Here is a 14,727-nt window from a genome sequence, read left to right as displayed (position 1 = left end):
AGAACTGAACAATGAAGCCATCTACGAGAAGGGACAAAGCCATATACGTTTTTTAATTCAGCTGAGACTTTCTACATCTGCCACACTGCAGCACACCTCCGAAAGCATCGCGTTTCACATAGACAATGAATGGGAGCTCTCTTGAATAGGTACCTTCATTCTGCACTGCAGATGGATTATCCATCCATCCATCCATCCATCCATCCATCCATCCATCCATCCATCCATCCATCCATCCATCCATCCATCCATCCATCCATCCATCCATCCATCTTCTAAACTGCATATTGGTTTAGTGGGGCGCAGGAGCCGATCCCAGCTTTCTATCGGCGAAGGCAGGATACTCCCTGGACAGGTCGTCAGTCCATCACAAGACAAACACACAGACTCACTACACACACTCACAATCACACTTAAACTCAATTTAAGGTCACCAATAAACCTCACATGCATGTTTTTGGACTGTGAGGGGAAACCGGAGTACCCATAGGAACACCCCTACCCCACCCCACCCACACACCCACACACACACACACACACACACACACACACACACACACACACACACACACACACACACACACACACACACACACACACACACACACTGGGAGAACAAACTCCACACAGAAAGTTCCCGGGCCATACTTGAACCCACAATCTTCTCACTGTAAGGGGAGTGCAGATGGCAGATGGGTTAATTGCATTAAATGTTTAGATTATTAGATTAATCATGATGATGGATTAATTCACATTCCACATCAATTTTGTAATTTTGTTATTTTTTCACACCTTACTTGTGGTTTGGTGGGCCAGATTGGAGCTTCTTGCGAGCCGGTTTTGGCCCACAGGCTTTATTATTAACACCCTACATAAAGTTTTAAAGAGTTTTTATTGAAGGGGACCTTGAATTAGAAGACATTTAGTCTGATATGCTCTACGTTGTCCGTTATGAATATGAAATTTAAATAAATATTGATGAATACATGTAAACTAGTTGTGCAACTCGTACTTTTATTCCCCGGCAGAATGGCCAGACCCCGGCCGCCGCTCCTCCACCGTCCCCGGTGGCCCGGCCCCCACCCCGGGATACCTCCAGCATCCCCTCACCTCTCCACGTTTCCAAGTAGCGGCCAGCGGAGCCCTCGTCCTCCGTCTCCGCGCTCATTGGCGACACGCTACGCCCATCACCATGGAGCCAGCTCCGGGGCTTTCCCCATCCGCCTGCCCCGTCGGAAGTGGTCGCCCTCTCCCCTCGCTCCATTGGCCCGTGCCCGCGTCACTCGGACTCCCTCACGGGGAGCCCCGGTCCGCCTCTCCGGCTCTCTGTCTGCGGAGACCGCCGTCATATTGGTTGCGAGAAGCAGCGGCGACCACGGCAGGGAGAAAAAAAGAAGACCCCCACCATGACGAGGAACGGGCTTCTGCGGCACCGAGAGAACATTTCAGGATTTAAATTATTTGACTAGGATTTTTTATTTTTTTTTTAAAGAATATATATTTAAAATTCTCCGGGATGGTACCGTCGGGAATCCGTTCCGCGCTTTCATCCGTCGCCGTGGTCCGTGAGGGGGATCTCTGCCTGACTTCTCTTAATAGCCATTTTTTGCAGACAAAGAGAGCTGTTGAATAGGGCTTTCACCAGGAAAACGGGTAAGATATCACCCCCAGAAACAAACCATTGCCGGTCGCACGTGTCACCTTTGTCTACTCGGCACATTTAAGGCGCACATCACCGCCTGGTTTATTTGTTTTATATTTTTATCTCGAGTTTTTTTCGCTCGAGCTAACACGCTAACCCCGCTAGCTGGCTACTTAGCCGAAGCTAACAGAAATGCTGGGATCTCCCATTGCGGGGAACGCTGGCTGTTAGCATTTTTGACAGCTCGTAAGCCTTTTTTTTTTTTTTGCGGCAACTTTAGAACATCTTTTACCAGCTTACAATAAGCGTTTTGTGACCAATCCCTCTAAGCCACCATGGGGATTCGTGGATTCAAGAACTTTGGTTGCCGAATACGAGTCCCGGGGACGACGTGTCGGTGTCTGCGATTACATGTAGCGGTGCATCGGTAACGGTTAGCAGGGCAGCTAACTAGTCTGTAGCAGGGGAAAAGTGGGGCCTCCACAAACCCTAAAGGCCTCACAATCTTTCTACACAGCGGCTATAAAACCGTTTAACTGCTGACATTAATGTTGAAGCTCACCTGGAATTAGTTCGTTCTACTGAGAGTATAATGAGATAATGCTGCGCACGTACAGTTGAAATAGATGATTTATTAACAGTTACATGGATAACTTGGATAGTGACTAATGACTGGAGACACATTTCGATCTTTAAATGCATGCTGTGAATAACATTCTACTTATGTGATCTTGAGAATAACTTATGATTGCTGATGCACTATATATCTTGACTTACATTGTGATTGTGCAGTCTGCAAGGTGTCTGCATTTTAGCATCAGTTTTCAAAAGATCGGACTATATCATGTGGAACTTATCAATTCTTGGAATGTTTGTTGAAGTGGAATTGATTGAAATAGGGAATCACTGTGTTTTATCAGTCATTTACAGACCCTGTATGGACTGCTGCCATGCTACATATCTTTCTGAAAGCAAGGCTCTGCAAATATCTCATTAACTCTGGTCTGGTCTGAGCGGAGAAGGTGTCCTCCCTTAATCTTGTCTTCTCTCCAGCCCTCTCTCTTAGATCAGTCTGATCCCAGGAGGATGGGTGTGTAAGGCTGCCGGAGAGCAGAAGTAGCCTAGTTCTGACACGGGACGGCTTAAAATGGATGTGAACTGGATTGCACTATTGGTGTGGCCATTGTTATCAATGACCACAGTTGGAGAGTTGCTGTAGAGGGCTGTCGTGCTCTTGAATTAGCTGAGCAGAGATTACTGTAGACAGAAATCTGCAATATGAGATGCCCTTGCATTGTGTGCCCTCTGTGTGTGACGTGTGAGGTCTTTTAGGTAATTATTTTGACAAATCTGGATCTACTAGGTACAAATTTCTCTTTAAAACATGACAGGTGTTTTTAAAATACAAGAATGTTGACCAGAATCCTTCCAGTCTTATGTGGGGGGGGGGTTATTGCTTGTAATATTATTAATTTAGCCTGATTCTGACACTTCTGGATGCCTCATTTTTTTATGACTGGAACCAAACTAATAAACGGGGAGTGTTTGCCATTCTCTGGGGTAATTACTTTGTACATATAGTATTTTTTAAAAAAACATTTTGAATGGACCATTCTCAACATCTATTCTTTCATTAACATTTAGCAGGCATGTTAGTTAGTATTGCTGAACATGAAATGCACCGTTTATCACAATTTAGTCAATCCCGCAATATGTATATTGTGTGGGTTGATATCACAATAAAGATAAATTAGCAAAACTGGACCATTCTCTTATAGTGTTTGTATGATCCACGGTTCATATCTAAATCTAATCACATTTAAGTATATAATTACTGTGGAAGTATTTTGAAGAGTCTGGCCTCGTGTGTGGTTACTCAGAACTAATGCGTGTCACTGTTTGTGTTTTTGAAATAATTAGCAGGCCAAGAGATAAAGTATTGCAACCCCAATGGAAAATGCTGCCTCTTGAGATGGTGTTGATATAAGCATAGCCTCACAATTCCAGTTCATCTCGGAGGGCGGGCGGCATGGTGTGAACATGCTGCTTTAGTCTGTAGGTGAGCGTTTTCAACTTGGAAGTACAGTTGCAGAAACAGGACAAACACACAACCGTTAGTAACTTTGCTGGACCGGAAAAGTGAACGTGAACTAATTTGGGCAATCCCAAACTGTAGTAGTTTAAAAACAAGACAGTTTGTTTCTTTTATGAAGTTGAAGTGAGAGATGCAAACGTTCTCCAGGAGTCATTATATAGCAAAGGTTTTTCACTGTATTAAACAACACGCGGCAGCAACAAATCCCTTCATTTAATATCTCAAACTTTTAAGTATTTATATGATCATCCATCCTTTGGAGAAGTGAAGTTTCAGACAGTGCAGATCCTTTTTATAACCTGAGGAAATCTTCCCAGAGCCTATTCTGTGGGCACAGTGTTGGTGGTTTTATGACACAATAGGAACAATAAGAGGTGTTGCTTGCTTTGGTGACATGTGGCTGGTTTGAGTTCACAAAATTGGACTCCAGCCAGGCTGACTGCCTTCACACATTACAATACTCCAATTTTTTTTCTACTTTAATTACTGGCAATGGAAACGTGTTGGACTTTTTTCGGGGGGATAATTTAGCATCTAAAGCGTCGTGTACAAAGTGATTTTACTAGATGGCAGCATGCCATTCCACTTAATACGTAAGTGTTTAAATTCAATGATTTTAACCAAATGCAAGTGGACTTTTATTATTACCTTTGCCAACGAAAGTTGGGCGACCAATGAAGTTGGCCGAGAAGGTTATGTGTTCATTTGCGTGAATTGTATTTATTTATTGGTTTGTACGTATTTTACCAACTTTTCGCAAAAACTACTCCCCTGAATTGCTTGAAATTTTCAGGAATGATTTGTCATCAACCAAGGACCAATTACGTTTCTGGACGTTAAAAGCTAACTGTTTCCGAATCTCTTTTTATCTCGTCACACTTTTTCCTCTAAAATTTTCTAGTAATAATAGCACTAATACATCTCCCACAAACCCTTGCAGCCTCTCCTTAACCTGGTAGCTGACCCGTTTCCATAGGGACAAGTCATGCACACAAATGCATTAATGTTATCGTCTCAGCAGGGTTCAGATACAGCCTACATTGCCCATAGGGCAGTGTGTAGTGTCTATCTATGCACTGCTCTGCATACTATAGACCAGTGGCTACCAATCTTTTTTGCATCACCAACCAGTTTAAAACAACATAATCTTTCCACAGACTGGCAGGATGGTGTATAAAAAAGGCTTTAACGAGGGCTTAATGATGTATGAAAAAAAACAGTCACGGAGTTAAGCTCAGGAATGAAGCACTGATGGAACTGAAGTGTTTTTCAACAAAATACACTCATGGAAATTTTATGTACATTTTCAAAATGAAACATTTTATTGTCTATTTGCAACGCAGTACCAAATGATACGCAGCCCCATGGTTGGGGACCCCTTACTGTAGACCGAGGGCCCGAGTGACCGAGCATGTAACATGTAGCATCACTGGTGTGTGAGCACTGAAACTCTTTAGCATGTAGCATTGCTGGTGCGTGAGCACTGAAACACTTTAGCATGTTGCATGGCTCCAAGCAGTTAAACTTATGAGCGACATCAAGTTAACTGCTGATCCAAATGTCTGTGGTTATTAACTTCCTTTTGTTGTACTAACTAGCTTTCACTTACTCTTGATATTTTGACAGAACATAATATACAGACTGTTTTACTTTTGTCATTGTCATTAATTTGAAAGAATCTCCAAACTGCTGACAGCACTTGTACTCTTTTGCATACTTGCAGGCAATGTTGCTGACTCATCACGTCATGTAGCACTTGCCGAATGGTATCAGATTTTTTTCTCCCCCGAGTACGAGTGCTCCATGGAGTATCGGGCCCAATACCCGATACCGGTACATCCCTAATCATATAATTAAAATCAGAAAGATCAAAGTAAACATACCAAAAAGAACAAAGTCAAACCTTGCTGATGTAAATCGGAGAGGCAAGAGAAAGAGCACTGATATTAAGAATGAATCTCAAAGAAATAATCGTGATCGATTTAAGTAGTTATGTTAATTTTAAATTGGATCATTATCGCAATACTCGTACGTTTATAAACATGTGGAACCCTAATTCACTCGGTTTTTGGCCATATGTATAATTTCGAGCATATTCGTATTGTGCAGCTCTAATATTCAACAGTGCTATTACATAGGGTCAGTGTCACTATATCGTGTTTGCTGTGGGGAGTTTTCTTGTTGATCTCTCAGTGAGATTCTACAAACATTGAAAACATGTTGAAAAACAAATACCATTTTCAATATTTAACTATAAATGCGCATGGTCCTATTAAATCTGTTGTTGTGGAATAAAGGATGAAAACCACATATGAATGCATCACGTGATGAAAGCTTTGTTATGAATCTGTGGCCGCGGCCTGCTTCAAGTACTTGGAAAAGGTTGAAATATGAGGTGATGAACACAGATTCTAAAGAGAAGTTTTCAGTGTGAGGCCATACATTGTTATACATCCATGTAATGGAATAATGTGAAGTGTAACATTACAGTAATGAACTCCATTGGTGACCATGCTGATGGTGCTGGAAAGCCTTGGGTGTTGCTGTTAGCTTGAATTAATGTCTAGTTACTCAGTATTGGACTGTGAAGGGATTTGCTTTAGATTTCTTCACCGGAGCTAGTAGTTGAGGTAATGAAAGAAAGCTGGTGAGCAGACAGTGAATGTTGTCAACCTGGGTTATAGTTCACAAAGCATTGCCAAGAAAATATAAAATAAACCAACATATCACCTCAGCAATGTCGGCAGTGTAGCTTAATTAAATTGGCCACTTTTTGATATTGCCGGCAGTTCCAAGCATCTACATCAACACTAGTAATGGATATCAAATGGGGAAAGATTGTCTTCCTTTTTCGACAAAATGAGTGAATAAGTGGCAGGATTTTGGCTGTCACACACATCATGTGTACGTTTCTGATAGACTCTGAACTTCCCCTTAGCGAATCAACTTAAGTCATGCGCTGATGCACAATCTGGTTCCCTCCTGTGCATCAAAGAGCTCCACGGGTCACAGCTGACGGTGCAAATCCATAATGTCTTTATCAGAATTTACAGGCAGACTTCACGCTGCACACTGGTTGACGTGGTGCCAGCTAGTTGCAGGGCAGCCCCAGTACATCCACAGTTTAGCGGTTGACCACTGGAAATGTGACAGTAATTAGTGTTATCTTTTTATATTTTGATGCTATCAATAACCGTGTATGAAGGCTGCAATTTTAACAACTGTGAAAGTATGCCAGGCACAGGCACGTAGGCTCGATATTCTATTTATGAAAGCAGAAAACTGCATTTCGTGCAGAGTGCTCAACAATTCTTGCTTGTGCCATGACTTCCTGTGCAGGTTTTAAGGAAACAAAAGCTTTCTCATGTTTCATTGTCCGGTCTGATAGTTTGCCCTGGCATTCATGTGGCGTCTGACATTATTGCATGAGCATTGTGTTTTCAAATTTTTAAAGCCATTTAAATATTATTTAGCACTGACAAACATTCTTTGGACAAAAATTACAAATTCGTTTTAACATTTAAATATAATTGTACATATAAAATTAAAACGCTATAACCTGTACCCCTTAAAAACACAAAGCATCAGTTTTTATGATTTTCAGCGCGTCAATCATTTTGATGAGCTTGTTGAATTTATCTCTAGTGGCTAACGTGTAGCCGTCCAACATAATTTGAATCACTCATCTGTGCTAAATCTGTTTTGTTTGCTCCAAAGTTGATTTAAAAAAATAAAATAAAAAATTTTACATCACGGAAAATCAACACAGTGATGGAATTGATTTTTTGAAACCGAAACATGTTTTCGAAGAAGAAACCAAGTGGTTTGTTTGAGGATAATTTGCAAACCTTTTAAGTCGTTTGCTCCAGATTTGCCGCAAATGGCAAAATTTGTTTGCCTAGAAATCAGTGAAATCCAGAAGTAGTAAATAAACTGTGCTTGAGGGAATCCTTGCAGGCTCCGTGTTCGGCAGGGTACCATCCACCGTGACTCTGCAACATTTGTATCTCTGAAATCTCTTTCAGTGCTGCTTTTTTCAAAGCCCTGTCAGATTCTAGTAGAGGGATAAATCAACTGCGCGTGTGTGCGTTGCAGTTACAGGGAAAGTTTTTGGTCAGGTCTAGACTGGCTCTGTAATACAGTACATACCAGCAGATCAGCTGTGAGCAGATCCTGGGTTCATTTATAGCCGTGGCCTTGTGTCCCTGCACGTCTGCCTGGCAACTCCTAACTTTGCTGTTCCAACTACTCAAGCTCGCCCACCTCTCGGATACTTTGGCCCCGTTATACTCTCGCCATGTCTAATTACAAGATACACAATAGCATAGGGAATTGAAATGTGGGGCATTCTTTATGCAGCTTGAACCTGGGTGTTAAATTTTGGTGTTGTTGTGTGTGATCACTACCTGTGAGTTAATCAACCTAATGTCCTTTTCTCTTCAGGTCCCAGGGGCTCCCATTGATGAAGAAAGTGGGCAACATGTGGAGCAACCTGAAGAGCAGATGCCAGACACTCTTCCACAACAACAGTGCAGGACCCAGTGAGAGCCGGGCGGAGGCAGAAACCGTCCACTGCGTGGTGGATCTCGGTCAAGGAGGCAGCTCAGGTGAGGCTCAGGCGTCAGGATCCTCCAGCCCATCACGGAGCCTCCTACCAGTGCCAATGGTGACAGTAGGACGCCGCCATCACAACTGTGTGTCGGACATCCCGCAGATCGTAGAGATTACGATCGACAAGGACACCGAGGATGTGCGGGGTGGCGCGGGCGGTGTGCCCCTCGCCCGGCGAGACTCCTATTCACGTCATGCTCCATGGGGTGGCAAGAAAAAACACTCATGTTCCACCAAAACCCAGAGCTCTTTGGAGGCTGACAGGCGGTCTGGGCGCTTACGGGGGAGCGGGAACCGGAGGGACCGGCGTTACGGGGTCAGCTCCATCCAGGAGATGAACGATTCTGTATCTGGTGGACGCAGTCTGAATGCTCGCTCGTTGCGCCAGCGGCTTAGTGATACAGTCGGCCTGTGCTTACCTTTGCCTGCTCGTAGACGCTCCCGCTCTTCTAAGAACCCTGTCACTTCCAAACGAAAGATTCACCTGACCGAGCTCATGCTAGAGACCTGCCCCTTCCCACCCGGATCAGACCTCGCTCACAAGTGGCACTTGATCAAACAGCACACGGCACCGGTCAGCCCGCATTCCTCTACGGCACTTCTGGATGCTTTTGACCCAGCCCACCCCTCTCCGGAAGACGAGGAGGAGCGTCTGCGTGAGCGCCGCAGACTGAGCATAGAGGAGGGTGTGGACCCACCACCTAATGCACAGATCCATACCCTGGAGGCCTCAGTGTCGGGCTCCTCTCTCTACAAACTGGGACCAAAGATGGCGCCTGGCATAGGAGAGGCCTCCGGGGAAGGCAGGGGCTCAGGAGCCGGGAGCTGTGCGAGTGCTGGACCATCGGGAGCCAGTGGACAGGTGTTGGGGGCTGCAGCTGCAGTCCAAGACTGTGATTCTGAGGAGGATTCTACCACCCTCTGTCTGCAGGCCCGGAGGCCCAAGCAGAGGCACGCTTCTGGGGAGGGTCACCTGAGCAGGCAGCAGCCTGGTCCCTGGAAGGTCCACACCCAGATAGACTACATCCACTGCCTAGTGCCGGACCTGTTGCAGATTACAGCTCTGCCCTGCTACTGGGGCGTTATGGACCGCTACGAGGCTGAGGCTCTGCTGGACGGGCGGCCGGAGGGCACCTTTCTGCTGCGCGACTCGGCCCAAGAGGACTACCTCTTCTCTGTCAGCTTCCGCCGTTACAACCGGTCTTTGCACGCGCGCATCGAGCAGTGGAACCACAACTTCAGCTTCGACGCACACGACCCATGCGTTTTCCACTCTTCCACCGTCACAGGACTGTTGGAGCACTACAAGGACCCCAGCGCCTGCATGTTCTTTGAGCCGCTGCTCACAGCGCCTCTCCATCGGACTTTTCCCTTCAGCCTGCAGCACCTGGCAAGAGCCGCCATCTGCCGCTGGACCACTTACGATGGTATAGGCTCTCTGCCGTTGCCACCTGCCCTGCAGGACTTCCTCAAGGAGTATCACTATAAACAGAAAGTACGAGTTCGCTGGCTGGAGAGGGAACCGCCACTCAAGGTCAAATAGGGTGGTCTCCATCGCCTGTACACACACTGCAGGAGGATTACAGAACTTTAGAAATTCCTCAGTAGCCAGTTGGAGGTTGTACTGACACAGCTTTCTTTCTACTGAGGGGGATGGAATTTAAATGTAACAAGCTATACAAGATTCATTCTAATCTTTGTTTTAGTTATTACTTACATCACAGAAAAATACATATGATTATATTCAATATAACGCTGTTTGGCAAGCACATGTTTTTGTGTTGAACAGGTTTTTTTTGACCGGGAGGTGAGGCACAAATATCACCGTTTTGTGTCTTTTTCTCTCCTGCTCTGTGCTAAATGTCTGCCTGATCCCACAACGTCACCCTGCCTGTAGACCTGCCTGCATGCCTCCCTCTGTCCATCCCAGAACTGCAACTTTAGGCCCACAAGGCGCGTGTTGTACAGCTCACTGTGCTTTCTCTTTTTTCCTCTTTTCTTTTTTTTTCTCTCTTCTTTAGCTTGTCAAAGCAGCTAGTGGATCACCTTTCCAAGAGAAGGTGTGTGTGTGCATGTGTGAATGTGTGATTTGAGAGGGCATCTGGAGGTGCAAATGGTATATTGCAGTTGGAGCTTGTCCCATGGATTGAGCTACATAAGGCACATTGTTTTGCCATTGCCATCTTGTTGCACGCGTTAGAATCAGCTAAAGCCGGAGATGAGCACAGAGTCTGAGAGGGTCCATGGACTTTTACAGACAGCACATCAGGGAAATCAAGTGTTTTCTAAAGACTATAGATTAGTCTTTAAAGAACACTACTTCCTCTCTAAGCAGTAACGAGTGATGATTTCTAAATCGGCCTACTGTGTCCTATATGACCAAGCTGAACTCTGTCAGCTTTATTCCGATCATAAAGTTTGCTTTTGAAAACACGAAGGACAGATCGTAAGATGTTTGAACAATTCTCGCCATTGTTACAGACGTCAAAGCAGCCTGTCAGTCCGTCAGCAGCCGCAGGCAGTTCAGCTCTGCGCATGCTATTGTGCACACATGAACCCCGTTCAGATCTCCCTGTTCTTTTAGGTTTTAATAGTCTGCTGTCGTTTCTTTCTATACATGCATCCAGCATGTGCTATCCGTGGTCTTGGTGGTATAACGGATCACACTTCATCTTCATTACAGATCAGATTCTCCCCAACAACACGTGATTCACAGATGAATTGCAAAGTTTTAATTCATAAGTCTGAATTGTAAATTTTAAGGGCACTGCAAAATCCTCAAAGCTGAGTCCACAGTAAGCCATTACATCCTTTGAGCTAGAGCCAAATCAGTTATTGATTAAATCACTAGAACATTTTATCTTAAGATAAAAGGCCTTCATTTTAGCTAATTGAAAAAATAAGCTTTTTAGCTGATTAAACTTCTGATTTGAATTGTGAGATGTGATCTGTTAAACTTCAACGATCAGCAGGTTGATTATATTTCATCAGCAGAACTTTAAAGATGGGTGCAGTCGAGCGTTGCCCCTGTAGCTTTAATAATGAACCCTAACGAGTCTTGTCAGTGGAAGTGTGAGCATGTGTGACCAATTATCAGTGAAGACAATCAATGGAAATTCAGAATGCCATCATCATCACCATCATCTTCATCATCTTTCAGGGTTTGCACCAGTGTGTTGTCAGCCCGGTACTCCCATGAAAAAAACAGATGCTTTGAACTGGATGGTTGGTCAGACAAATAGTTGGTGACTTTGTGAAACAACACCAAGCTGAAGCCTTTAAAGTCGGCTCATAAAACAACGACTGGATCCAACAACTTTTCTTGTGGAAATCCGGCGTCTTTAAACACGATCTGCTGACAGTTGTGGGCTTTCGTCAGAATTGGGTTTCAAAGAAAGGGTGTTATTGTTATTATAAAGAAATACAACATGTGGAAATTCTAAATTGCTGCCAGCAAATTGAGCAAAGGCAACAACACCAAACCTCTTGAGAGTTCGGGGATAAAAAAAAAAAATAATAATAATAAAAAATGCTTGCTGGCTACCCTGTCATTCTCTTCTCCATGTGAGGAGGAAACATGGAGTGTAACCTATGTGCCTTTTTAGATGACCATTTTGTATCATCCCATACTCGGTTCCCTTCATTGGCAGTGGTAGGAGGTGCTTCACGGTGCAGTCCGCTCGCATGCCATGAAACGAGACTGAAAAGACCTACAAGCTAAGAGGTGCATGAGCTGTGAGCTCACTGAAGGTGCACGTTAAAGATTTCGTAACCGATTTAGTGGTGCTATGTTGATAAAGCTTGTCAGATGGCTGACAAAAGGTTAGTTTAGTCTGTCGTCACTCACTAGTGCATGCGTTCGTCTGTCTCTTGTGTGGTAGCGTTAGGTTGTTAGCGGGGTCCAAAGCCAGCTGTGGTGCTGTAGCGTATTTCAGTGCGAGATAACGGTGTCCAGCCCCTCACGCGCAAGTTCTGGCGTGCAGATCTGATGAGAGGCCGAGAAAAGGGTTCCGACTCCTGGTGACGGCAGTGTTTGTTCTCTTCAACGTGTCCCAGACATGCTTTTCACCTTGTTTCTGTTTGAATGACATTAGCCGAATCGGTGTGGTTGTGGCCTGGAGGATGGCACGGCGGTGGTGGAGACGAGCAGAGAGCCTGAGTGATTTTCACCGGAGAGCACTCGGCTTTAATCCCAGCCAATCGTTGGCTTTTTGCCCTGAACGCGAGTCTGTGACCAAAGCTCCTGCACCAGTGGCACAAATTAACTGTTGAGGTCAACAAGTACATCATTATTTAATCCTTAGATTTACAATAGTAGGGTCCGTATGTACCTAATTTAAAGCCTTCATACACGCAATATTGAGACAGTGGCATTTTCCATATATTAACAGCTATTCAGTCATTTATAATAATGATCGAGACTCTTTTGTAGATGCAAGTGACACACCTGAGCAAGCAGAATCTTATTTGTGAGGTTTGTCGGCTCAAAAGCTTTAAAAATGGTCCTTTGGATAAAAGTTACCATCATGATGTTTAGAGCTTTTAAAACCTTAACTTTAACCTTTAAACCTTTTACTTTTCAGAAAAGCCAGTAAAATGTCATTTGTTTGTGGATTCAAATGACTTTTCTCTACATGCAGGCTGAAAGTCTGAACCGTGTAGCGTTGCCATGTGCGTCAGGCTCTGTTTCACTGCCACCTGTCTCACACAGTAGTCGCTCTGGTCACAGGCTCACTCTGAACCGGCCTGGAACGTACGCAGACTTTGCTCTTTCTTCACCAGTCGTTTGCTCCTCCTGTCTTCTTCTCCATCTAGAGCCGACAGGCCAAAATAAACTAGAGGGAGACTATTAAGTTGGCGTCGGTGTGCTCGTAGACAGGGCAAAGGACTTTAAAGCACTTTACTTGTTTTCTACAGTGCAGTTTGCATGCATCAGGACGGCGAAACAGGCTGTTTGGCTTGCTTCTTTTTTGTTCTTTTTTTTTTTTTTAAACTGCAGAATATTGGACAGTGGAGCTCAGTGGCACTCGTGGGTTTGGGGATCATTGCACTTTTTCCTCGACAGATTCTTCTACAAACAAGTTTTACACCTCAAGTTGTCGTCGTTGGCAATTCTGGATCCTGAATTCAGCCCCCCGAAACTCTGTGAAGATTCTCTCGCTTCTTTAATTTTCATAATTTCTTAGATTTCGTTTTAATCTTCAGAGTTTAGCCTTTTCTTTTTTAGCAGATGTTAATCATGTTGTGCAAAAATAAATAAAGTAAAGCAATTTCATAAGGAAATCCAAGAGGATGCAGGTGTCATTGGAAAAAAAACCTAGTTCTGCTGGCTTGTAGTGATTAATAGTGAAGTTGCGCTCCTCGCTGATGCCTTCTGAGATGTACAGAAGGTGCCGCTGGTGCTACTTTTTTTCAGGAATAGGCCGTCGTTCATTTGGCTCAGTGAAAAATTAATTGGCACGTATCAAATTTTGACGTCTGTTTTCCTTATCTTGGAAATCGTGGCTCTTGACGCGTCGGGAGGAAAAAAAGGCTGCTTTTGTTGCCCCTTTGGACACATTGCAATAAGTCTCTGTACCGCAGGCATCAAGTGGTCACGGTCTGGCTGCATGCTTTATTCCAGTAATCTGATCTCCTCAAAATGTAAAAAGTACCAGTTTCTCAAAGCCCTCAGGAGGTCAGTGGGAGGTCCTCTGCCCATCGGGCGGGGGGTGGACCTTCACGTTTCTCAACTGACACTAAGGTCTGAACCTACCACCTGAGATCAGCTTCTGTTTCGTGCTTGTTGAGCCGGCTACGATCTAAAATTGGGGCATTGCACTAAACACACCCTGCCCCTTTTTAACCCAACTCAACAGGAGATGTCCCAGTCATTGTTCGCTCACCAGTATGCTGCACTACAGAGCCAACTGTTCCAAATACGTGTTGACTGCACTGTGTGTGAGTGTGTGTGTGTGTGTGTGTGTGTTTGCTCCAGATGGCGAGACTTGGGTTTACGTCAGCCGGTTTTCGGTCCTGAAACGTGTCACTTGGTTTATTCCGGCACTGGAAGCTGCAGGGCTGAGAATCACACCCTGCTCAGCAGCAACTTCGGTGTGGGGACCCGTGAGCCCACGGATTGAGCCGAGGGTGTCGGGGATGTGGGGCGTTGAGTCGAGTGTGAGGAGTGACGTGACAGCGACTCCCATGAACGACGCCTCGCCGTCCCCTCTCCTTCCCACCTAATTCTCAGGCGCACCCCCCCCCCCCCCCCCCAAAAAAAAAAGCACCGCCACCACCCCACCAAGGAGAGTCCCAGTGACCCCCTCTCAACCCCTCCCCGACTTATTCCCCATGGGAAATATCTGACGTTAACTGTAGCACGTTTGCCATATAACCC

General features: G+C 44.8%; 1 protein-coding gene across 1 annotated transcript; it reads left to right on the top strand.

Annotated features, from left to right (window-relative positions):
* Positions 1-1,334: 1,334 nt before the first annotated feature.
* On the top strand, positions 1,335-14,598 carry socs5b (suppressor of cytokine signaling 5b). The gene is made up of 2 exons (XM_080481469.1): positions 1,335-1,653; positions 8,181-14,598. The coding sequence occupies exon 2, from the start codon at positions 8,200-8,202 to the stop codon at positions 9,889-9,891; it is 1,692 nt and encodes a 563-aa protein (XP_080337595.1). The 5' UTR covers positions 1,335-1,653; positions 8,181-8,199; the 3' UTR covers positions 9,892-14,598.
* Positions 14,599-14,727: the final 129 nt, after the last annotated feature.

Source organism: Lipophrys pholis (genome assembly GCF_963383615.2).
Source record: "Lipophrys pholis genome assembly, chromosome: 15".
In the NCBI taxonomy this organism is placed as follows: domain Eukaryota; kingdom Metazoa; phylum Chordata; class Actinopteri; order Blenniiformes; family Blenniidae; genus Lipophrys; species Lipophrys pholis.
This window is presented reverse-complemented; position numbering and strand designations above follow the sequence as displayed.